General features: G+C 40.1%; 1 protein-coding gene across 1 annotated transcript in view; it reads right to left on the reverse strand.

Annotated features, from left to right (window-relative positions):
* Positions 1–25,078, reverse strand: part of tenm1 (teneurin transmembrane protein 1) — a 202,581-nt gene that overhangs the window by 125,015 nt on the left and 52,488 nt on the right. Inside the window, exons 4-5 of the mRNA XM_039615819.1 lie at positions 17,745–17,988; positions 10,530–10,768 (exon numbers count right to left, since the gene is read on the reverse strand). Coding sequence (XP_039471753.1) covers positions 10,530–10,768; positions 17,745–17,988 — 483 coding nt within the window. The remainder of the gene's footprint in view (positions 1–10,529; positions 10,769–17,744; positions 17,989–25,078) is intronic.

Raw genomic sequence — 25,078 nt, forward strand, 5'->3', positions numbered from 1 at the left:
CTTTGCTTCTTTGTCCTTTCTATATGTACGCTGAAAATCAGGCCAAGGACTTTTCACTCTCATTCACAGTAATTATTACTGGTCTAATTGAACTGGAAACATATTTACATTGAGAATTATGCTGTAGTAAAACATGTAGCAATATAGTGGGGGCTTTTTTCCACAGTTTGTGACACATTTAAAAGTTCAATATTTTAGTATTAACTAGTAAAATTAAACATTTCTAAGAAGTTCACTTCTATTACCGTTCATAGCAGTTAATTGTGCAACATGCAGGCCCTGTGTTTGGCTGGTGGTAGGAAGAAGAGGGCTGTGTTGTCACAACAGGAGAAAATATCTTAGGTAAAGCAAGGAATGCTAAATATTTTCTTCACTAGCAATACCAGTTTTCATGTTTTCTCAGCTCCATACCAAAGTGAGGTCCTTTGTTCAGGTTTCTGTGTTTGCTATGTTCGCTATTAAATTGTGACAAGTTAAACGAGAGCCCAGAGCACTAGTGTTGAAAAAGAACAAAGCTACCAAGCATTGTGTCCAAGCTGGGAAAGCCTTTCTCTTTTCAGTCTTTGAGAAACCGTGTCTGAGATAGGAACTGTCTAAACACTTGCAAATAATATTGAACTTTCAGGAATCACAAGTGGTGAGCTGGTCAGCACCGTTACTTCACAGCAAGAAGGTTTAGGTTGAATGTATTTATGTGAGTATTTCCTGGTAAACCATCTTCCTCCCACATTCCAAAGAGATGCTTGGGGTTGGTGATCAGAAACTGGCCATAGGTGTGACTTTGAGTGGGAGTGGTGGTTTGTCTCTATGTGTTAGTCCTGATTGATGGCCTGTCCAGGCAGTACCCTGCCTCGTGTCCTGTGACAGCTGGGATAGCCACCCCTTGTGACCCCTTGTGATTCAATAAGTAGAAGAAAATGGATGGACAGGCAGGAGAAGCCTAAAGGTAACATGCACATCCATTCAGTCTAACTTTTACATATAGTTTCTGTATATTCAGCCTAGATCTACCTCCAACTCTATACTTCTGGACAACTGTGCAATCAGTGACGATAAAAGCACACACAATGTTATTCATGCACTCTGAATGGGGCTGCATTCATTTTCTCTGTACCTTTTGTGCAATGAAAATAAAGATTCTGACTCTATTTCTGTTACGTACTTTGTCAATAGCTTTGTTACTTTTCTACATTTTAAAAACACCACGGGAACTTTTTGACCAGACATAAGGTAATTTATTAAAGCACGGCAAGTGCTCTAGCTCATATAACAGCCACTTTTAGTCTGTCACCACAGTATGTCTGGGACATTACAAAAACTCCTTTATGTAGGTTTGAAGTCACTCAAAATGTTTTTATTTGAAAAGTCTAACTTTTACGCAAGGTGACAAAGAATTATACTGAACACAGTGACAAGGTTGGAATAATATAAAACAAAATCAAATAAAAAATTTGTCCTTAAAAATGTGCTTTTTCTACAAAACTAAGTCCCGTGTCAGCAGATAGAACTTTGATAATCTGTAGTATTCACCTAAAGTGCTTACCACGAACTGACTTGGTTTGATAGGCATGGACACTTCTCACATATCGCACGGTCATGCTGTCTCCCCCAACAGCTCAACAGGGTTGAGAGTTAGTGAGATTGTGCTGGCCACTCCATCACAGGCAGCGACCACCTGACTTTGTCTCTGATCAGCTCTTACAAAGTACGGAGCCACCACTGTTTTAAAGCACAGGCTTACTGGGGCTCAAGCTGTGGGGTCTGACGATGTAAAGGGTCCAAGTGGCTTTAGGTGGGGAGAATAAAATTCACCAAGAGGAGAAAAAAAAATCAACCTTGACTTTCTGCACAATGGCCAATTCTCATGCTTCTGGCATGCGTCAAACTCTTTCAATGTCTGTGTCATGCTTTCATACTGCCCAAACTAATCTCATGCTAAATAAGAAAGCCTTTACGACCACAAAAAAAAAAAAAAAAACTGTTGTAAAATTTAACATAATTTTTTTTCTTCCAGGTCTGAACAGCAGGCTTTTTCCACATTTCTTGCCTCATTCACTTTGCTCCGCAATTTCACATCTATTGCAAACTGAAATGTCCGTAAAAAAGTCATACCAGTGAGTGGTGAGAGACTCGCTGGCATGTCTAGCAAGTATAATAAAAGTGCTTTGATAAAACATTATCAAGAGCTGAAGTTGTGTTTGTTGCTTAGAGCTGTGTCCGTCTGCGGAGTTTATTTAATAGCTGCGGCGTCAGACGGCAGCAGGATCCATCCACGAGCATCTTCAAAGCGAGAGAGTCATGCGCATTTACATAGTGGGTACAACAGAGGTAACATCATCATTATTCACAACTATTAATTATTCCCTTCACAGAGACAGGATCAATCAGGTTCTAAAGGCAAATGAGATTGTTTTCGTTTCTACTCTGCATCATGTTCATTACTGTATGCACATTACTGTGTACGCATTAAGCATGGCTGATGTTTTTGCAGTTGGGATGCGGTTGAGAGGTCATTGACCTGTTTACGAGGGAACTGGCTGCGACTGATAGATGTCCACAGGGCATGCCACGGGGTTGCAAAATAGAGTGGTAGCCTTCTTTGTTCAACTTCTCAGTTATCTTCCAGAACACTCCCGCTTAGCACCACCCAAACAACCCTAATGAGCACTCCTCCAACATCTTACTTGATCCTACAAATGTTCTTATTTTTAATCTGAACACTTCCGTCATATCTTCCTATATCCAACACTGGTTCTCTTTCACCCATCCTAATAGTTTCCATTCAGTGGACAGTCTCGTGTATATGGCTTCACCTCTGCCTCAAAGGTAAGCATGCTGGAGTTGCCTCCTAACTGGTCATTTTGAGACTGGTGCCATTTAATGCAGCTGCCAGCTCATATGTGCGGTTACCCCTTCTGAAACTACAGACCCTTATGTACTTGTCCTCTTGCTCACATCTCTTTTATTCATTTTAAGACCAGCTGGTGCTGTTCTGTGAAGGTAGCAGCCTACAACCTAATGTTTTTTATGGCATTTTCCCCACGAGGTATAGCCCTCGTTTTTTCACAGAACGATTATTCTGACGAGTTTCGAAACAAAGTTGTTGTTGTTTTTCTGTTGTTTTCTTTTTTAATGGCCATTTTCAGGCTATAATCAAACCCACAGAGGCTGTTGCTACACACACTCAAATAACCAAATTTTATTGCTTCCTTAATCAGTGCAACAGTTTTTTGCATAATTGGGATTTTTTTTGTTTTCTAATTATAAAAAAATTACTTCACATAACACAATGTTCTACTGGAACACAGAACGGATGAATGTTCATAAAAAATTATGAATGATTTATAATTAATAGTCACTTCTTTTAAATGTCTGTTACAACATTTGTTCTAAATGAGTCATTTTGTCACAAACAAATCTGTGTTTGTCAAACGTTTCACTTTTCTGGGGTTAAACATCGATATGGATTTATGTGTTTTAAAAATATATATAACAAGCCCCACTGGTAGGTGGGTGGGGCTTGTATAACATAGCCTCGAAACTGTAATGGAGATTTGTTTGTTTTGTACGAAGATTTTTCTTAGTCTTCCTAGATAAGTTAGATAAGCTGGAAGATAAGTATTGGTTAATGATCTCAGACATGATTTGTAATTCATTCATAGCCAGTAGATGCTCTTTGTTTGGCTCACATTAGCTCAGCAATCGTGACAGCAGTGGGTATCTGCAAAGCCAGTGTCTATACCCTAACGTCTTCTGTCACACTGTGAAAGCAGATGAAGCAGCTTAAAGAGTAAAAATTATTTCGCCTTGATTGTAACATCAGCAGCTACATTTTTAGGCATTGTATATAAAAACAGCAGCAGACAACACATTAGACTTTTTTGACTAATTCTAGCTTTGATTTCATTTCAGTTTATGAACTGTGATCTGCATATATCTGCAATTTGGACTTTGAACAAAGAATTAGAATAATACTACTGCAGATTTGTGTCTTTTATCTGTTTTTAAAAGGTTTTTGACAGGAAACAGCCAAGAAAATGATAATATTGATGAATGAGGGCTTACTGAATAATATTCAAAGCTCTTTTGGATGTCGGCTGCATTTTGCTACATTCTCTGTCAAAATGATCCCACACTGCTTTAATACTGTTGAGGTCTGAGCTCTGGGGAGGCCAATGCATCACTGATAGTGTTCCCATTACCAGGTGGCATTGTGTGATGGATCAAAATCTGACTGTACTTTTCTGTGTTCATAACTCAAACCTCAACACAACTGGCTGAAATTCAGCCCCAAATAATGACACAGCCTCCACTGTGTTTTGCAGATGGCTGTAGACACTCGCTGCTGTACCTCTCTCCTGACCTTTTCCATACAAATTGACAACTAAATAAAATAAAATCTGGATTCATCACTCCATCAGACATTGATTTTCAGTCCAGTTCTTGTGTAATTTGGCTACAACAGCCTTTTCTTCCTGTTTCCCTTCCTCAAGAACAGCTTCTTCACAACCACCCTGCCACTGAGACCATTACTGATGAGGCTTCACTGAACAGTAGATGGATCAACTGAAGGGCCAGATGCATCTTTCAGCTCCTCTGTCAGGTCTTTGCTGGATTTTTTTCCCTGTTTCTTAAGGACATGACTTTCACATACTGTTCCTTTGCTCAAGATAGCCTTTTAGGTCTGCCACGTCGTCTTTTGTCCTCCACTTGTCCGGTTTCCTCAGTTTTTTAAGGACTCACTGCACACCATGCCAAAGTTTTCATCTAATAGCTCTCTGGGAATCACCTTGTTGGTGCAAAAAGTTGTTTTATGCCTGCGACACCGTGTTATCCTGAGGAAAAAATGGGGATTTTATGTCAGGCTGCTACTAACAAAGTCTGTCTGTTAAATGTAGACACAACAGCGGTTCATCCCTTGATTTAGTTTTTTTATGCATTAATGATTCGTGGGTCAGTGTTGCATAGCATAACAACCCCCCCAAAAAAACATTGCTCTGAAAATGGGCAGGTAAAGAAATGAGGAGTGGCTCGAGACTTTTGCACAGGATTGTATATCAAAATCAATTTCCTCCACTGTATTTGTTGCATAATGTTCTCCTCAAATCACATTTGCAGTTGCCCAACTTGGAAGCCAGGGAGGTCAACAACATAGACTAGAACAAGCACTTAATTTATGATAAGCTGTAATCAGCTCGGAGCTTTGAGACAGGCCTGCTAGGACGTTTAGAGGAGAAATCCACATTGAGAGCGAGGAACCTAAAAACCCTGCCTCAGTTTGAAGCTGTCAAACATACCATGTGTTATATTATACATAAATGAAAATTATAAATGTATCTGTTGATTTTCTGATAATAATTGATTTATCAGAGTGTCGAGAGTGTGAAATTGCTTGTTTTGTGCAACAGAAAAATGATTTAAATCACCAATTTATCACATTTAGGAATACGAAACCAAAACATGAATTTCATTAATCTTTACAAATAAAAAAAAAAAGTTATCAGTTCATTTTGTTGTCAACTTTAACTGAAGTGAAAAACAATTTCAGCACCGTGTACATAAACATTGGAGCTGACAACGGAGAACTGATTAATCATGAGAATTTTTCAAGCACAGCTGCCAAACATTTGCTTGTTCCAGCCTCCGAGACTGGTGTGCTACTTTGCCTTTTATTCCTGTGAACAGAATATATTTGGAGATTTGGAAGAAGCCATTCACTGGAAGGCATCACCCTAGGCTCTGGAAAATCAAATTAAGACAATAATCTGTGGCTTTATCTTAATGGAAATAATCATTAGCTCTAATAAACACATGTTTTTTCTTTTAAGCACAGTTGGAAACTGCACTGTGTTTGACCTCTCTGATTAATATGTAACGTTTAAGGGCAGATGCTCGGATTTGCCATCAAACTGTGAAAGTAGATTTGCGCAAAGGAAAAAAAGACATGAATGTAATAAACTTAAAGCCACTAACAAGTCATTTGGCTCTTTATGGAACCACAAGCCCCCCCAAAGCGACACATATTGCACAACACAACCACAAAGACGATCATAGCTGAAAGTGCACACTGTGTCTTTGTGCGTGCGTGTGTGTGTGTGTGTCCGTGGGACTAAATGTGATTTGAAGGTGATTATTTGATTGCAGGGTGCTGCTGACTTGCTCATTTCACCTGAATCAGAAGCTTCTCCCTGTTGCCATAGAGATGATTATCATTCACAAGTGAAACATCCCACCCTCTCTCATATTTGATTGAGCAACTGAGGATTGTAACCATTTAAAACAGCAAGACATTCATTAATGCAGAAAATACTCTAATTAGCTTTTTCTGACAGCATGATAAAGCAATGGTAGGTAGTTTTTTTTTCTTCTTCTTGTTTTTTTAACGCAGGCTTAAATGAGGCTCAAAATAGAAAAATGAGTTACGGGTAGTGTTGTCAGTAGCAATATTCTTCAAGATTACAGATGCAATCTTAATCTGTCCTCTATCTCTCCTTAAATGCCCCTTTCACTATCATAATGCCTGCCTCTCATATCTGATGGCCGTGTTGTGCTTAATAACAAGCTATGACTTGGGGAGGGAGGGGCGCGTTGGGGGATAAACAAATTAACAAAGCTATTCGCAGCCCCTGCAACACCAGGGGGTATGGGAGGAGAGGAGAGAGGGCAGTAAAGAAAGAGAGGATGGCTGCCTTAGCTAATCACAACAGGGGGCACACACCGCAATCACTTAGGCACAGCATTATCTCCGCAATCATGCATCGTCCTATTGTTGTGCTAATTGGAATTCTTAATTTGAAATACAATATTATTGCTTCATTATTTGGTGGGTTACTTTGCTTCAAATTAATAAACAAAGTCACATAACTTACACACAGAGCTTTAGAGACAATAAAGACGACGGTTTTCGAAGGGTGTTAGGAACCGCTTCCCAGCTGTTAAGAAACCGCTGGCAGGACGGCGCTGACCGTTAAACCGCTCGTCCACTCCGTGCCCTCACAGAGCACGCGGGATCAGTTACAAGCTTAGTTACACGGTGAAGCACTGTGGAAAGCAGTGTAAAGTTTGGCCGAGAGTCATGAAAAAAAGACGAAGATTGAGCCAAAACTGACAGCTGCGTTAAAACGATTTCCACCGAGGGGAGGAACCATCTCCAACGCTCTGAAATGTTAGGCTCCAGCTTGGCACGACTGTAAAGGAATATGTCATGTTCATATCCTGCAAATAATCAGCAGTGTCTGTGGAATAAAACCGCAGACGATACACACACAACATTTTACCTATTACAGGATAAGGAAAAGAAAAAGTATGTGGGGCATCCATGAATCTACCTTCTTATTAATCCGTAAAAGGTTTGAAGAGCCAAAACAAGTAAATGAATGAATTGGAAAAATAAAGCAAAATAAGTAAATAAAACCTGAAGAAAAGCAACAAATCGTCCATGTTGAGAAGCTGAACTGTTAGTATGTTTGACATCTCGCTTGACTTCAATTCACCTAAATGACTCATCAGTTATCCACATTGTTTCTGTTGGCTGTCAGAGATAGTTTCAGCATTTAGTGGGTGAAGAAGGTAAAAATAATTTGACTGAGAAACATGTTCAACATGTAAAACTAATAAATAGATATAAGTCTGACAACTGGATACCCAGGTACAGGAGAATATTCGGCAGGCTCTGATGATATGGGGAAAAGCAAAACTAAAGACAAACATGACTGCATTTTCAGAGCAGAGTGAACTCATTTCATTCTGGATTATATTATGATAATGAGAAGAAGCGATGTGAAATCAATAAACGGGCAAAAGTCAGCATGGCGAGTATTTCGATGAAGATGAGAAAGTGCACTGGGACGTTTTTTTTTCTTCCCCTCTTCCTGTCAGTGGCTGTTAATTAATTCATTAAAATTACTGAATCATTATGTAATGAGAGAACCTAATCATCCTGTGGCCTGTGTCTCAACCTCTCCCCCTAGACAAAGACATTAAGTCCATGACCACTTTAATCTTGCAATTTGAATGCCTTTGATTTACAGGCTAACATATCATCTGTGCTTACATCCCATACGTCTTGGTGCGGTTGCCATGGTGACGTCAACACGGAGATCAATCACTGCCAAACAGGAGCGGAGCATGACACCAATTAAAAGGTGATGTCGTCTCCGAGTCATCACTCACACTCCTCACTAATGCACTAATTACCGGGGCTGGGACATTAATGGAATAGCATGGTTCAGCCTGGGGATTAATCTGCATGGATTCGCTTGTGTATGTGTGATGTCTGTCTGTGATGTGTGTGTGTGTGTGTGTGTGTGTGTGTGTGTGTGTGTGTGTGTGTGTGTGTGTGTGTGTGTGTGTGTGTGTGATTAATGCAAACCCCCCGCCCTGCTCCAGCGTGACCTTGAGCACCACCACAGGAGGGAAATGAACTAGCTGGGTGGAGGGTTGGGATATCTGCACTTGGGGCAGCGGAGGGGAGCCGATGTGCTGCGGTCGAGGGCCCGGCCAAGGTTGAGGCTGAGCAGCGAGATGAAGCAATTGGAGGGGATCGATGATTAAATTTGGTATTTGACTTTGACAAACTCGGTTAATGATCTTCCAGACCACAGAGCTACTCAACAACTTTCCAGTTTTTAAGACTCTAATTACTGCAAAGATAGCTTCAGTCATAAAAACTGGACTTGATCTGCTTTCATGAGAACATTTAGATCCTTTGCACAAGGAAAATTAACAAAGCTACAGTTTAACAGCACTCCGTTACAATTAAAGGTATGACCAATAAACGCTCTGCGGTGACAATACAATTCAATTATTACCTTCACTATTTTTACACCTTCCCGTCTAAGTTGATTATTGATTTATTAAATTCTCAAACTTTTATTCTTCTCCAGAACTGAGTCTGATCCCGTATTTTCATTTAGTGCCACACAGATGCAATTACTGTTGAACTTTTATTTGGCAAACATTAATTTTCACGAGGTAGTGCAGAATGGAGTCGCATTATTTCCTTCATACCTAACAGAAGACTTGATGAAATGCAATCAGCCATGTTTTTGGGTGCTAAATAATAATACAATTTATGTAATTTAACTAATTTATGATGAGACTAAAATATAAAATTTAATGCAAGAAGACAAAATGTAAGAACTGTTATATTAATAGTTGTTTCAAATAGGTTGTTGCTTATTGCTACTTATAGCTTAACTCTTCCTGCTGTCTAGTTTAATCTATAATAGCACACCGAATTTAATATTTCATGTGTAAGTAAGTAAGTAAATGTTATTTTTATAGCACATTTAAAACCAAAAAGTTGCACTTTTACACTAAAACCGAATAAACAGATTCCCAAAAAATGTATGCTAAACACATCACATTCACAATGTTTACATGAAACAGTCCAACAGCAACCAATCAGCAGTTTCCATAAGCTTGACAGAAAAGCTATGCCTTCAGCTTAGACTTAAAAACAGTCACAGTTTATGTTCATGTCTCAGGTCATTGGGGAGTTTTGATGCAACGGCAGCAAAGACACGAGCTCCTTTTGAAATAAGCTACGACCGCGGGATGATCAGGAGTGATTGAGGAGCAGACCTTAATGGTCTTGAGGGGACATATGGGCACAGTTTATATGTTAAAACTGTGAACTAGTACTTTGTGCAGCTTACTAAAATGCAGGCAACAGTTCTGCAGCCGGTGTTGAGCTTATTAATTTTAGGTTATCTTGGTTTATTAGTGAAAACGATACAAAACAAAAGGGATGAAAAATAACCAAAACAAAGTGCAGTAATGACATTTACAAAGTTGTGATTAATCCGAAATAAAACGTGGGGGTTAAATAGGAAGTCTTTGCTTTTAGCAAATGAAAAATCAAATTAATTAATCATTAAAGGGGGAAAAAATCTACAAAATATGTAAACAGTAAAAAAAAAAGAAGAAAAGGTGCAGGCAATTAGGTCCTAAGCTTAGACAAACCTGGATTGATTAATATAATAAAATCACCAAGGGAGAAGTTTAATAAGGTTGTGCAACTTTGTGTAGCTGTGTGTATGTGTGAGTGTGTGAGAGAGACTGTGTGAAAAACATCAAATAAGTCACTGCATGTGTGGATTCCTCAAATACTAGTTTTGTGAGCTTTGGTCCAGAACAGCTAATTTACAATTTAGAATATCCTTTGGAGTGAAGACAATGCAATACTGCTTCAAAGTAAGAGCAAAAATTTCAGCAGGCCTGCTTTGATCCCATATCGATCGCCCTTTCTTTTTTCTTTCCTTTTATTTAAGTTCCTATATTTATATTACCCTTTGAATACAGAAACATTGTGCATGCGTAAGGTTCCCTGTTAGAAGGCTACAGTTTGCTTCTGTATTTTTATTGCTTCCTTTTATGAATTAACTAGGCACTCTCTTGGCAAGTCCCACAATTTTCCAACTCCTCTAACAATCCCTTTTGAAAATGTAAATTTTCCGCTAAACTCAGAACAAATGAAGGCGAAACTCCTTGTGCTTCTCATGCATGCGTGCGTGACGGCAACTCACCGATGACGTAAGTGAGCAGCAGGGCCAGGGTGAGAGTGAGGAGTGACGCGGACAAGGCTGTGCACTTCCAGTTGCAGCAGCGGTGAGGCTTGTTGAAGGTAAACAGTGGTCTGGTCACGCTGCTGCGCGGCAGAGGCCGAGGTGGAGGGGAGTACACGGTCCCGGAGGTCAGGGGGTATCCCTGCCCCGCCCCTGACAGCAGAGCTGACGAACCAGACCCCTGCTTGAACAGGAAGTGTCTGCAGGAGAAACATACATAAAAGGTGTTATTGCAAAATGCCGTTTACCGTTACCTTCCTCAGTTACTGTTGCTATGCTTTCTCGCTCTCTCATGAGCAATTTTCAGTTATAACAGCGGGACATTTACTACTCTAAATTTTAACTTTTTTTTTTGTTCATGGAAAAAATGGCTTTTAGTCCCCAGCCAGAAGCAAACAAATCATGCTTTTTATTTTTCGCCAGGAACTGCTAATTATGGCAGTTGACCTGACAGCTATTACTCATTTTAATCAACTGTAGCCAGCTAATTAAGCTAACATTGGCTCTGGTAGTTGGTTCAAAACCAGAATTTTTACTTGTTAAAAAAAGTGTTTTTTTTAACAAGTTTGGTTTTTGGGTTCTTTTTTATTAGAGGATTTTTTTTGCATTTGATAAAGTACAACAATTTGATAATTACTGAAAATGACACAAAATGCCAAAACCAGTGAAACCAAATGACCATTTATTTTATCACAAATAGCTGAGCCAGATTAACAAGCCTGGATGGATTCATACATGCAGAACTAAAGGATCATCATTTCTTTTTATTTACAATGACAACATCCAACAACATCAAACAAACATACATGTTTAGTGCTACCACATGTTGTGTCTAATATGACATTACCATGTAATACCAATCTGAGAACTGTACAATTATCTTTTTTGTGCTAGCTGCTGGTTCATTTCAGACCATCCATCTCTTTGCATTTCTCCCACCCTCTGATTTCAAATATAATCTATTAATAAAGCTAATTTTCCAGTAACGCTTTTTTCAGGTATATATTTTTCTGTTATCAGATGGGAAGAAGCTAAGCCTAGATGTTACCCAGCAGTCACTTCCAAACTGTTGCCAGTACCCTGTTAAAATCCTGATCTTGTATAATTTGAAACAAGTCTTGCTCATCTGTCATGTGGTCACCTATATACGCTCTGCCAGAGATGTACAGCATACTGATAGTAAAAGAAAAGAAAATCTGGATTTTTTTTCAGTTGAAACTTTAAGACACATTCTGAATGAACTTGTTGAAATTGTTATAACATGTAGCCTTTAAATACTGTATTTTTCACCCCAGTTACAGTACTCCACACATCACCTATTCAAGTGGAGAAAGCTTGAAAGTTCTGCTAAGCAGAGCTACGGTTAAGCTATGACTGGACTGTTGCTCTTCAAGGCGACAGGTTAAGCATGCGGGCTATTAATTGCTGCCCTAATCTTACAAGCGAGGAGCTGTTCTGCATTCAGTGCTCTGCAAAGTAACTCCTACCTCTGGGACCGCTGTTGGTGCTTTTCTAAAGCAGATTACAGTACACAGTTGGAAACAATCACAGTAACCATGCAGGCCTATCTAGGACAGTGCTTCAACGCTTCACCAATTAGCACAGCGCAGACATCATTTTTCTCAGGTATCTAGTATCATATTCTGATTCTATTCATGCAAATCTGTACTCGGTGGATTTCAGTCTCACGCTGATGCACGCCTGACTGAAGCTCATTTAAAGAGCCCCCAAGGTGGGGGACTTTAGAAGAGACCCCCTCTCCCACTATTTTTTGAATGATGAATACAGACTTGGGTTTCACATATCACAGAGAGGACAGACTGTTCCACTTTGCCAATGCATGAACACTCAGTCCTTACTTGAACCTGTACCGAATAAGCACTTAGTGCTGTGCGAAAGTAATTCAACTAAACTGTTAATATCTTACGTGTTTGCCTGCATTTGTGTGCCTGTAATCTAAGGAATCTGTTAAACTTCCAAGAAAAGCATCATCAAAAATTAATACAGGAACCTAAAACCAAGGAAGAAGAGTAGTCTGAGGAAGTCCCTAAGCGCTAGGATTCTACTTGTAATTTATAATGTGTTCTGGAAAGCAGGCAATTTTTGTGGCAAATGTATACCACATGCATTATTCAAAGTTACTGCATTATAACAAGTCAGACAACGGACAGTATTGGGATGTACTGAATCCAAGAAACAGCTATGTAATACACCTGTAGGACATTATAGATAAAGTATAGGCTGAAAGGCTGAAAAAGGGCATATATGACCAAGTATCTCTCTCTGGTGCAACATTATGAGCCACTACTGTAATGCAGAGCAGCACTGATATGAAAGAGAATGAAACAGCCCCGGCAGCCAAGGATCAATGACTTACCTATTCCTTTTTTGACTCATCAAAGCGACTACTTAAGTTATACGGCTGTATTCGTTAAACAACGATGAGGTTTATTCTCATTATGAAAAAGAGTGTGTTAGATTGCCGCTGACGATAGGAAACTAAGCTGCGGGGCAATTAATCTAAGTAGCATTTCATCTATATTGTGTTTGGATAATGGGGGGCGAAGGTTGGATGGTGTCAGATGAGAAGCAGGGAAAGGAAATTATGCAACTTGGAAAGGTAGATCTGGGTAAAGCAATTATAAGCGATTCCAGCTTGATCTGGCCGTACCGGATCCCATCAAAAAAATGAACAAAGACTGCTGGTGGTGGGAAACAAAGGATGGCTATGAGACAGCATCAGAAGGAGAAAACAGCTATGAGTCATTGTCTTATTCTCTGCAGTGTGTGTGTGTGTGTTTTTCCAAGCAAACAAAGAAAACAACAAGAAAATATCTCTGAGCTCCTGCAATTCACAGACAGCATTATTGCTCCAGATTACTGTGTGCTCTCCAGGGGTTAATATTGGCTGTTGGTGCGATATGTTGGGGGATATGTGCAGTTCGCCAGAGTGTTATTCTGTCCATGCAGTAAAAGGTGCGAGGTCACAGGCTGCTGGCAGGACACCAGTCTCTGAAGGGACCTCACAAGACAGGCCATTAAAGTGGTGCCAGACAGCAGACTGACAACATCGCTGGACTCCAGACTCTAACGCTGTCCTCATACATGGCTAAACTACATCCATCTTCTTTATCCATTTAACTGTTATCCTGCCCTGCAGGCGCATTTTACTTAAAAACAAGAAAGCTGGGGCGACAGTGGACTTCTCCAGGAAGGACTTTGAATTTCAACTGAGAACTACAAGCTTTATTGAAAAGTAAAACAGGAGAACAACATATGTCTTCCAGGTGTTCGCATTCAAGAAGACACGCTGGATGTAAGTTGATGGTGACCTTGACTTTTGATCTCTCAAAATACAGACAGTTCAGCCTTGAGTACTTGGTGAGCATTTGTGCCAGACTCAAATTAATTCTTGTGAGTGCCTCCAATAGATATTGTGTTCATAACAAAGGGGCAGATGGGAGGACATACGACTGGCCAAACGTCAAGCCTGTGGCCACAGCTGTTGCAGCATCAAAGCAGTCCAGAAAAGGGACAAGTGGAACCCCAGTGCAAGATTTTTAATGGATTTTTCTCTAGGACTTACATTGGCCTTATATTGCATTTTTTTTCCAAGTTCAATTAATGTTTGTATTCTCCTGTTATTGATTAATTGACTAAGTCCAAGCGATTACTCCTTGGATCATTGCTTCTGATGTACATCTTATAATATGTAAATAACTAATATGATATTCTACTGCTCAGATGAGTATATTTACAACCCTCAGGTATCTATCGATATAAGATAACAGATAACCTTTATTAGTCCCACACGTGGGAAATTTGTTTATTACATATAAACAATGACAGCCTATTTGTGTATGTATATTACATATACATACACAAATAGCCTGTAAATAACTAATAATGTTCAGTCTAAACATCCAATTTTATGGAAAATGGAAAATGTGTGTGTGTGTGTCTTAATAGTTTAGCCATTTTCTTTGCTAATGCTAACTGAGCCATTAGCATTAGCAAAAATATGGCTAATGCTAACTTCTTAGCTAATTAGCTAAGAATTTAATAGAATTATCCAGGAATATGGCTAAACTATTAAGAGAAAACCAAATTTGTAAACCTAACTTGATGATATATTTATTACATTGTATAACTACATAAAGAAAATACTTGAAATGCTTATACCATACTCCAGGAGACAGTTTTACATGTCGTTTTTTTATCTCCACATTGCAAAGCTATGACATCACAACAAGTGATTGGTCAGTTGCAAAGTTAATCCTCACCAACATGGGAAAAACAGCTGGACAACATATGTATTAAATAGTACACACGTGTCACACAAACACATGCCAATAAATTGTATTTATATATTGTATTTTATATTTATATTGTCAGTAAACTTATGTTATTTATGTTTTTTGTGCAGCACGTGAGGGAGTGTTGCCTCAGTCATCTTAAACCCATGCCTGTTTTGTGTTTCTCTCTCTGTATGTCTCCAACATGGCCCAGTGCCTGACAGATGACATCCATCCTTCACTGTCTGCCTCCTTTCCTTTCTCATCCAGCATCTGCTGAAGGCTGTGAGCTAGATTGAGGACACAGGAGACTGCGCACAGAGCAGCTACACACCTACGGGTCAATGGCAGTTCAACTCTGAAAGGCCAGAGATAAACCCGAGAAACACACAGCCACACAAACAGAGAGAGACACATAGCTCGCCTCAAAGAATGGCGCGCAAGACAAACATGCACAAAAAAGATGTCAAATACAGCATTTTCACACTTTCGAGGCCAACGCACGGGTTCAGAAGACCACGGGGTTTTTATTGCTCCGCCAAAGGTGGATTAGAGCGAAGGGATCAGAATCCGGCTGAAGAAATTGCATTTGTCAACGCAAGTGGAACTCTATTCTTCTTGTGTGGTGCTTTTAAAATGCTTCACTGTTCTTCCTGGCTCCCCCGCCTTTGATCTTCTCAGACAATATCTAGGGGCGACGCCCAGGAAGCTCTGAATTTATATCAGAGGGCAGATTTCCCCCGAGACAGGAAGAAAATGAGAGTTCCCGCTCTCCAGGAGGTCGGAGTCTAGGCCCAGGGGCTGTCTCTACCTGGATAAGTGTGTGTCTTTGTGTGTGTGTCTGCCTGTGTAGGTGGAGGACTTTGTTCACAGGTGCATGGCAATGTGCAGTGTGTGCGATGCAAAGCTTATTTCACAGTGTTGGTGCACACCCACAGCTTGTGACTTACGTACACTCACATCCTATCAATAAGAGGAAGGAGAGAAGGCAGGGCACAAGTCAATTTATTACAGTCCCAACATTTGTACCCCTTAACACACCCACTGCGAGAGCCAGTCAGATAGATTGAATATCCATATCCGCAAGCCTCCACTAACACAAGCTGGCCTCTCCAGAAACATAACGGATGCGCAGCTGAAAAGGAAAATCTATGCACACTTCAAACAATCTTAATCTCAGCTGACGCAACGTCAATACATTTGAATACTGATTCATCAAGTGCGCAAGTCGAGGAAAATGGAAGCACACTTGACAACAAGAGATGTTATCCATGTTTTGCCATTTTTATTAAGGTCACAGCATCACTTAGAATTCTGTCAGCATAAGCCCCCGTGTCAAGTTTGTAAATACTTGATTAATCTTTAATCTGGAGATCGAGCCGATAGCGCTGCCAGGGTAAAAACAGAAATATGAAATCATTAGATTAGCAGTGTATCTGAGAATGTGAAAAGGAGAGAGGAGGGAGGGCGCTTGAATATTAAATCCAAACTCAAAACAGTTAAGCAGTGAAGAGTTGGATCTTTTTTTGGGCTCTTTCTTCAAAAACTGGATAGAAAAGAGCCAATATTATCTGAATTATGGTACGCAGGGACACTATTCTATTGACTATGAATATGATTACATTTTATGGTTCAGAACTAATAGCGCACTATCAAATAAAACATATTTGACTAGAAAGTCCCAAACGCGCGAAATGTATTCCTACAAAAAAAAAAAAAAAAAGTCACCATCCAATATACTGAGTCACTGCGGAAATTGTGTTTTTATAATCACATCTCACTTTGGGAGAAAAGTTCTTTGAGCTCATCAAATATTGTTTGAACGATCCGAATTTTTTTGTTTGTGGTGAGTTTTCATTTAACGCGCGCTCACACGCTCACCGATAAGTAATGTAATTACAATGCACTCCTGACAAGCCTTTACATTGATACTCATGTCTAGCCAATGATTAATTTAAATTGTCACTGAATCTAATTTTATTCTTCCTTCCCTTTAAATGAGGTAAGATCTAATTATGGCCTAATGCATAACTTATTAAAATCCCTTCTTCTGGTGTGGCAGCCTGCCAATCTCATCCTCGCGCATAATATACCAGAATCCCGCGCCCAGCCGCTCATTACACATGCAAACACATTCTTTTCCACCTTGCTGCTCCTTCTTCTCGAAAGCAGCCCCACAAATGAGGATCTCCTAAATAATTCTCTGATCAATTAATACCTATGCGGCAAGCGTATGCTTAATTCTGTTTGATGGGACCGACTTCCAGTGGCTTGTCTCTGAGCATTTTGGCAGAAAAAAAAATTCTCGGGGTACTAAAGCTGAAAGTGAAATTACAATGTGTTCCTGAAAAGAGGATTTCTGCTTTCATTTTGGATAGTTTTTACACAAATGCAGGTCCCCTGGTAAATGCGGTGGTGTGTGTGGTAGGAGAACAAAAACAATTCCAAATAACCGGAAAAAAAAAAGAGTTTCATGATGACTTTGATGGAAGTCCTTTAATAATACCCCAGAGGCCTGCGTGGTGTTCCACTTATTCCTCCAAACATGTGCAAAACATGCCCATCCTAACAAATCCTTTAGTCCAGCATTCATTCTTAATCATTATACTCTGATTTTTTTCGAAGAAATTTTGTGAAAGTCTGCCAAGTCACAGTCCTGATGAAAGATTTTTCTTTAATCTAATGAACCTCATTTGTGAGATTAAAGAAATGTCTTTAATCAAGTGACATTATGCTGAGGGAGGGCGGTTTGCCTTGAAGATATTTTCACTTGAAGAATTTCATTACAAAATGACATCCAGTCTGGACTGAAAGCTTTTTGGAGCGCAGCCCTGTGTTTGCCTGCGCTAAAAATAACTCCAGAAAAAAAGCATTCCCTTACCTGGTCTCTAGGGGGATGTTGCTGTTGAGCACCCAGCTGTTGTGAAGCTGTGCCTGGTCTGCGATCGAGCTGGTGTCTGCCCCCTGGCCGCCCTGGCTGGCTTGGCACCGAGTTGGCATGGTCTTCCTCTGTAGGCTGACTTGAGTGTAAGGTGCCGGGCGGGCGCAAGTGCAGGCGTGGGGCGGCGGCGGAGGTGGGGGCAGTGGACGGAACGTGAACTGGCCACCCGGACTGCTGGGAAGCTCTGCGTAGGATAGACACAACAGAAGGCCCGGGACGAGGGGGAGGGATGGACAGGGGAGAAATAAACAGAGGTTTATTAGGAGCACAGTACCATAAATTACAAATAAAAGTGGCGTGTTAGTTGACAGTTTATTGTTATTACACTGATTGAGAGCCATAAATCAGCTTGAAAACCGTCTCTGTCCTGCGCCTTCCTGCCTACCTGCTTTGATACACTTCCAGCTGCCCTATAAATAGGTTCTTGGCTGGCTGCAACATTGAGCAGTCTTTAAAGAGCTAACAGCTCCGGCTTAATCTGCACCCGCCAGCCCAAACTACCCATGTGATGTTTATTATGAGATCTGTGGCTGGACGGAATGAGCTAGCCAGCTGTAACTCCCTCACACTGCTAACCCCGGGGTCTAGGGAGAGCGCTCTCAATCCATCATTTATCATTCTCTTTCACTATAACTCTCCCTCTCCCCATCTCTTCCTCCCTGCTGCTTTCTTTCGCATTCCTGCCTGTCTTCTATAACTGAGCAGGCTAATTACAGTTTTATTAAATGCAATGCGCGCGCACATGTCAGCTTAACGTATGGGTATGGCTTCAGATAAAGCTGCTTTGCATGCATTTCCATACGTGCATGCGCCCATGCGTGTGTAACAGGCTGCGTGAATTCATGAATGTGCATCAGCTGGGACGACAGCTAACACTGTTTAGGGGGGACAGCTCGTGCCATACGGTTGCAGCATGGTTCCACGAACGAGGCAAATCCTCCATCCCAAAAGACCGACTCTGTCCAGCTGTATTGACAATGAATGTAACATTAGCCTCAAACCAGAGGGTAAAGAGTTTGCCCGCCAGAATTCTCGGACCTCAATTGTATTTGCTGCCAAAATGTCAGCAATAATTTAGTATCTGGAAGTGTAGTCCACCTGGGAGATTACCTCAGCCCTCCCTATTCAAGTGTAAGTATTACACAGATAATACCACAAAACACATTTTATTGACTCTTGGCAGATGAACACTAAGAAAAGTAAAGAATTAATCTTTTTTTTTTGTGCTTTCTATCACCGGCATGTTTCAGGGAATATGTAGCTCTGTTACCGTTCCACCTAAAAAACATCTACTCATAGCGTTACATAGAGCAATGGTTTATTGTTAATATTTTCAGAATAAGAAAAATGTGTGCACAGGCACCGATATCACGTTGGTGCTTTGATCTCCTCAAAATTACTGCTGCCTTCTGTGCAGATATGTGAGCCAGTAAGCTATGTCATATCCACTGAAACATCACATTATTACTCGTACGTTTGAAAGTTTCATATTTATAAGATATATGTACGTCGCGGCAGAAATGCAACAATGATAATGGCGAGACAAAAACAGCTCCTGTAATCATTTCCTTAAAATATTTCCACAGTGCCATCTGTCCAGCTCTAACGGCATTTTTCAAGATTTTTATTTGTAGTAGCAACCACTGTTTGGATGTGGGGATGCACATGTTTTTGTCAGATATATATACATATCTGACAAAAATATTGCCATAATAAGTGTGCGAGTGCTGTCGAATCGCTCTTTGAAGACGTGACAGGTTTTTCATCCTCTGTGACACATTGCTGGTTATTGATCTCCCAAAATGCCTGAACTGTCACAGCACAAATGCAGAGCATGTAATAGTTAGCATGTGTTTCGGAATAATAAAATTTGCTCTTGATTTTCACGAAGCGCCGTTTCTCACGTGACACGTTCCTTTTACCGTTTCACTGAGACGATTAAGGAGGCTCGACTCTATTCCCTTATGTGGCGTTACTGTTTATTGGGCTTTGCATTTTATACTAATACATTAAATTGGTGATTTTTTTCACAGCTTATGCAGTTCATGACAGCAGCTGAAAATGTGCATTAACTGGATGCAAGATATTTACACTTCTTCCGCATTTCAAACTGTTTTTGTGTGAAGCCAGATAATTAATTTGCCTCCTGAGACAATATGATATTGTAGCATATACATCTGCTTGGTATTACTATAATACATCACTCGATGATCTCATCACACAGTCAGGCTGTGCTCAATCTGACAACGTGGGGCCCAGTAAAATGACAGGAAATGTATTTGTGCCATCACCTGAAGGTGCTGTTTAGTCTAAACTAATGCATGTGGAAAATGGAAGTTATTTTTGACTGTACCACCCCTGAGTATTAAAAATTACACGCTTAGGGAAAAGTGAGGGCTCCACTGTAGTGCGCCGCTGTAATGTGGCAGGATTTTTAAAGTGGCGCTTCGGTTTTTAGCAGGATCTGATTCATCAGTAAGTTAGAGTCCTTTGAGTCCTGCCAGATTCCCCTGCTTTCACAGCTCTAAATACTGAAGGTAGATGTTTTTAGCAGTTGTGATATTTTTAAATGTTTAAAGGAAAAAAGAGTAAAAAAAACACATGAAGTGCATTCCCAGCCAGCACTGGGCACTTGAGTTGGCAACTTGTACTCAAATCGCACTTAGGGTTGTGAATCAGCTTTAGACTTCAAACTTAAGTAGGACTTTATCAACTTCATTGAGAATGTGGCACCTAAGGACACGACAAGGCATTGAGAAATTGTGAAGAAAATTTGAACACTTCTCTTCAAAGGTGATTGATTCTGCTTCACATGACAAATGAGAGATAAGAGTGATACTGAATTACAAAAGATGCATTTCTTTTTTAATTCAGTTGACTAAAGCAAATTTTATTTATTAAATAACACATAATAATAACTAACTGCTGGTCAGTTAGATGTCTAAGAACAGACTATACAGTACTGTGAAAAAGTCTTATGCCAGGAAAATGTATTGAAACATGTGCAACAATACATGTATATAAGGCATTAACAGAGTTTGTGTAAGTCTAACAAGTAGAAAAGTCAGTAGTTGGTAGGACCACTTGTGATGTGTTCAGGTTTCAGGTACGCTTCAGGAATAGTTTTCCAGTCTTTTTAAAGGACATTCCAAAGCTCTTTTTTGGACATTGGCTGGTTCTCTGTCAAGATGATCCCACGCCGCTTCAACGATGTTCAGGTCTGGTCCACTGACTTTTAGCCCAGCTCTTGTGTAATTTGCCATGCCTCAGCCTTTCCTCCCTGTTTCTCTTCCTTAAGAACGGCTTCTTCACAGCCAATCTTCCACTGAGACAATTTCTGATAAGGATGTGGCAAACTGAAGGCTCAGATGCATCTCACAGGATCTGCGTCAGGTCTTTCATGGATTTTTTTCCCCCAGTTTCTTAAGGACATGACTTTCAGATACTGTTCATTTGCTGTAGATTTTTTCAGACCAAACACTTTTTTTAGCCTCCAGTTGTCCAGTTTCCTCCAGTTTCTTGGCATATCTCAAACTGCACACCATACCAATATAGTCCACGTTTTCAGCTAACAGCTCTCTGGGAATCACCTTGTTGATGAAAAACAGTATTTTATGTCTGCCAAACTGTGTTATCTTTGGCATTTTTCATAGAGTCAGCTTAAGATTTGGGAACAAATGATGTGTTTTTGCAATAGTGCCTAAAGATACAATTTAATAATAACAATTTTTAATGTCATACAAGGACTGGACTGAAAATGAATGAAAAAGCAGCCAACGTCCAAAGAAAGATCTCCAGAAAGCCTGGCAAACTACTGTTCAAGATCAGTTTTAAAATATTAATAAGAAAGTCTTCTCCTAATATAAAGAAATGAGGGGTGGCTCAAGATTTTTGCACAGCACTGTACATCATTACATACAGTTATGCTGGATCTTAACAGCTTTAGTTCTCATCACAATCTGATGATGCCATGTCCTCATTTCTATGTGCGACATCATTATGAGGTGATATCAGAATCTGCGTTGCAGTGATTTTCTGCAAATATGACACCATAAATTAAACAATGCATATAAATTCAAACAGGTGAAGCCATTAATAGATTTGTACCACAACGGGCTGCCAACAATCTTTGGATTCAAGCAGGCAAGTGGTTCCTAAATTAGGAAGAAATTTAATGAGAAATTCTTTTCAGCCCAAATGGGTCACAATTATATTGAAACTAAAATAATACATGCAAATTATTTCTCCCTGTTAAGTCTCAACTGATTGCCAGTGCATTATTCATTTTAGAAAACCTAGGCTACAACAGCCCAGGCTTTGCAGTCACACACACAAAAAACCTCCTCATCCGCTACATTTGTGTTTTCTGGCAACTGAAAGAGGAAAAGAATATAAAGTGGACAGGAGAGGAGGAGAGGGGACAGGGATAGAGGGCCAGAGGAGAATGTAATCTTGGTGAGTAGGGTGACACAGGGGCCCTGGCTGCCAGATGGTGCTTTAGAAGGCTTAGTAAAGGCAGCTTTGGGTCTGCGCTGCCAAAGATCCAAAAACTTTTCCTCACACAATCACGCAAATGGCAGGAAAAGAGTCCTCCTCTCTCATTCATTCAAACAAAGTCGCATCAAACACGCAAGCTGTGATATTTTGTTAAGAAGTAAAAGCAACCCAAATAGGTCTGGAAATGTAGGGCAGAGGCCGTGTAATATTTGGCCAGGAGTTCAGAAACATCAAATCGAGTCTGCGGGGAGCAGACCGAGGCTCTCGATGACATTCGTGACAGTGTAGAACATCCTCTGCCCCAGGGTTCCTCTGGGACTTAGGCCTCCAGAAAAGATACTTTTAGAAAGTCGCTTATGAGATATTTTCCTGGAATCATCAGCTTTTGGTTACATAAGCGAGATATGAGGAAAAAGCGTTTTATAGCAAGTAGAAGGCAGATCTGGGGGGATTTACTGGGATATGTAACAGGTAACAGGTATTGGGGCCAGGTATTAAAAATGCATTACTGGAGGTGAGATGGGCCCAAAATAGCACGGTAATTAAGTATTTATGATAATTTGGGCATTTAAAGCCAAGTCCTACTAATGAAATGAGAGGAGAACATAGTAAAACATGACTCAAGCATGCATACACTGAGTAATAGCACCGGTGCGTAATGAGCTAGCTGTCATGATGGCACAATTCTCTCTTGAAGGGATATTAACAAGTGGGTATAAAACTGTTTGACTGAGCGCAGAAATGAATAACTTGAGCAAAATAATCTTGTAAATGAAGGCTTGTCATGCTCATTAAAATTATCTACGTTCTGTCTTGATTATCCTGAAAGATGTTCAGCGCTAACAGTACATGGAACTGTCGTCGTAATGGGCAGAGGAAAAGCTAAACAATATAAAGACGAGGCATGAAAAGGGGTTTTTTTTTGGCTGCGTGGAGTGAGCAACAGTTCAAGATTGCGTATCAGGGCTTTGCAGCAGTGTTCGAGTGTTTGTGAATCCTTTTAGAGTTTTACGCACTTCTGTGGCAAAGTCTGTAATTTGCCATTAGCGGCTGATCTCAAGGTGAAATTGGAGTCAGGTAATTTCAGTCAATGGCATGACGTTTTTATCTATGAAAGACTGATCTTCACAACACCTTTGAAAAAATGAATCATTGGATAAAAATTGGAGATTTCTGAGGAGATCTGAAAAAGCGTCACTGATATTTATAACGGGTTGGAAAAGGAGCGAGCCATCTCTAAAGAGCTTGGCGAGACAGACTGTGTGCAAATGAAGGCAATTCGTGACCAATGTTACTCTCCGCAACAGTTTTTGACCAAAAAAGTGAGGCATGCAACGGTCTGAGAAGTCACAAAGGAGCCCAGATAGAAACTCAAGGCCGTTCTCTCACTGGCTAATGTTAATGTTCATGAGTCCCCCTTCAGGAGAACACTGGAGTACAATAGTGTGGATGGCAGCTCTGCAGGGAGAAAGCGCTGCTCTCCAAAAATAACACTGCTGCCCATCTGCAGTTTGCTAAGGATTACATGGACAAAGCATAAGCACGCAGGGCTGTCACGACACTAGAATTTCAAACGTGATACTGATACCCAGGAAAATACTCAATACCATTTTCAGTACCACTGGTGGAAAAAAGACAAAAGGCTTTTTTTTAAAATAAAGATTGGAAAAATACAAACAATAACGACTCTATTTTCAAGGTTGTTGAAATCCAGTAACTGTAAGATCTATAGCAGTAACCAGTATGAGTACTGCCGCCTAAAAGAATCTTAAAATGTCGATCTTACATGTAGATCTTACAGTAAGTATTTTATTTTATTTGTGTATTTGCAGATCAAACATAGTGAGGTAGGCTGCTACTGTTACACTTTCCTCAGCTTCAGTGTGGACCTTTAAGAGAAACATGACACTGTTTAGACACAGATAATTGTGTTTTGTCCCGTTAAATGAATATTGCCTATTAATGTTACAGATGGGCACCGCTAATGTTTACTATAGCTTCCACATTAACATTATCATTTTATCATTAGCAGCTAGCCACTACCTTAATGATGATTTAGCAGATGGCTAATGTAGTCATCAGCTAACGTTAACTTGTGAGCCAGGCAGGTTAACATTTATGGTAACTGTTTACTTTAGTGTTATGGAGAGGAAACTGTTAAGTTTTGTGAGCTTTAGCTGCTTCTGCTGCCAATAAGGTGAAGCCTGTGTTCATGTGACGTTATGTCAAACATATTAGAAGACCATTAATACTGTTGGAAATTACTAATCCAATAGTAATCTGCTGGATCCTAGTATTGATTTATTTGAACAACCCTATAAGCATACTGGACAGACCTTATCCCATCTGAGCCAAGACAGTCATCATTAATGGAGCAATTAAGCTTCAGTCATACCAGCAACATGTAGAGATGTCTGCCTGTGACCTGAACCTCAGAGACAACCTTGGACAAATAACCAAAACACGCAAGTCGTTTTCTACAAAAGAATTTAAAAAAAACAAAAATCTGCACTAACTCCTGACCCTGATCCATCAGATACATCGTGGAATGGCCTGAAGCAAATAATGCGTGTGAGGAAAACCAATAAAATCCCACAGTTGAAGCTCTTCTCTACAGAGGAATAAGTTAAATTTCCACAGGACTGATCAACAGGTGCTGGAAACATTTAGCACCCGTTATTTCCAAAAGCAAAGGTGCAGATAACAGCCCTAACAGATGTGCAATATCTGAAAGTGACAAATTTTAATGGTATTTTCTCAAATGTTGAACTAGCTTC

This window comes from Oreochromis aureus, linkage group 2 (assembly GCF_013358895.1).
Source record: "Oreochromis aureus strain Israel breed Guangdong linkage group 2, ZZ_aureus, whole genome shotgun sequence".
Lineage (NCBI taxonomy): Eukaryota > Metazoa > Chordata > Actinopteri > Cichliformes > Cichlidae > Oreochromis > Oreochromis aureus.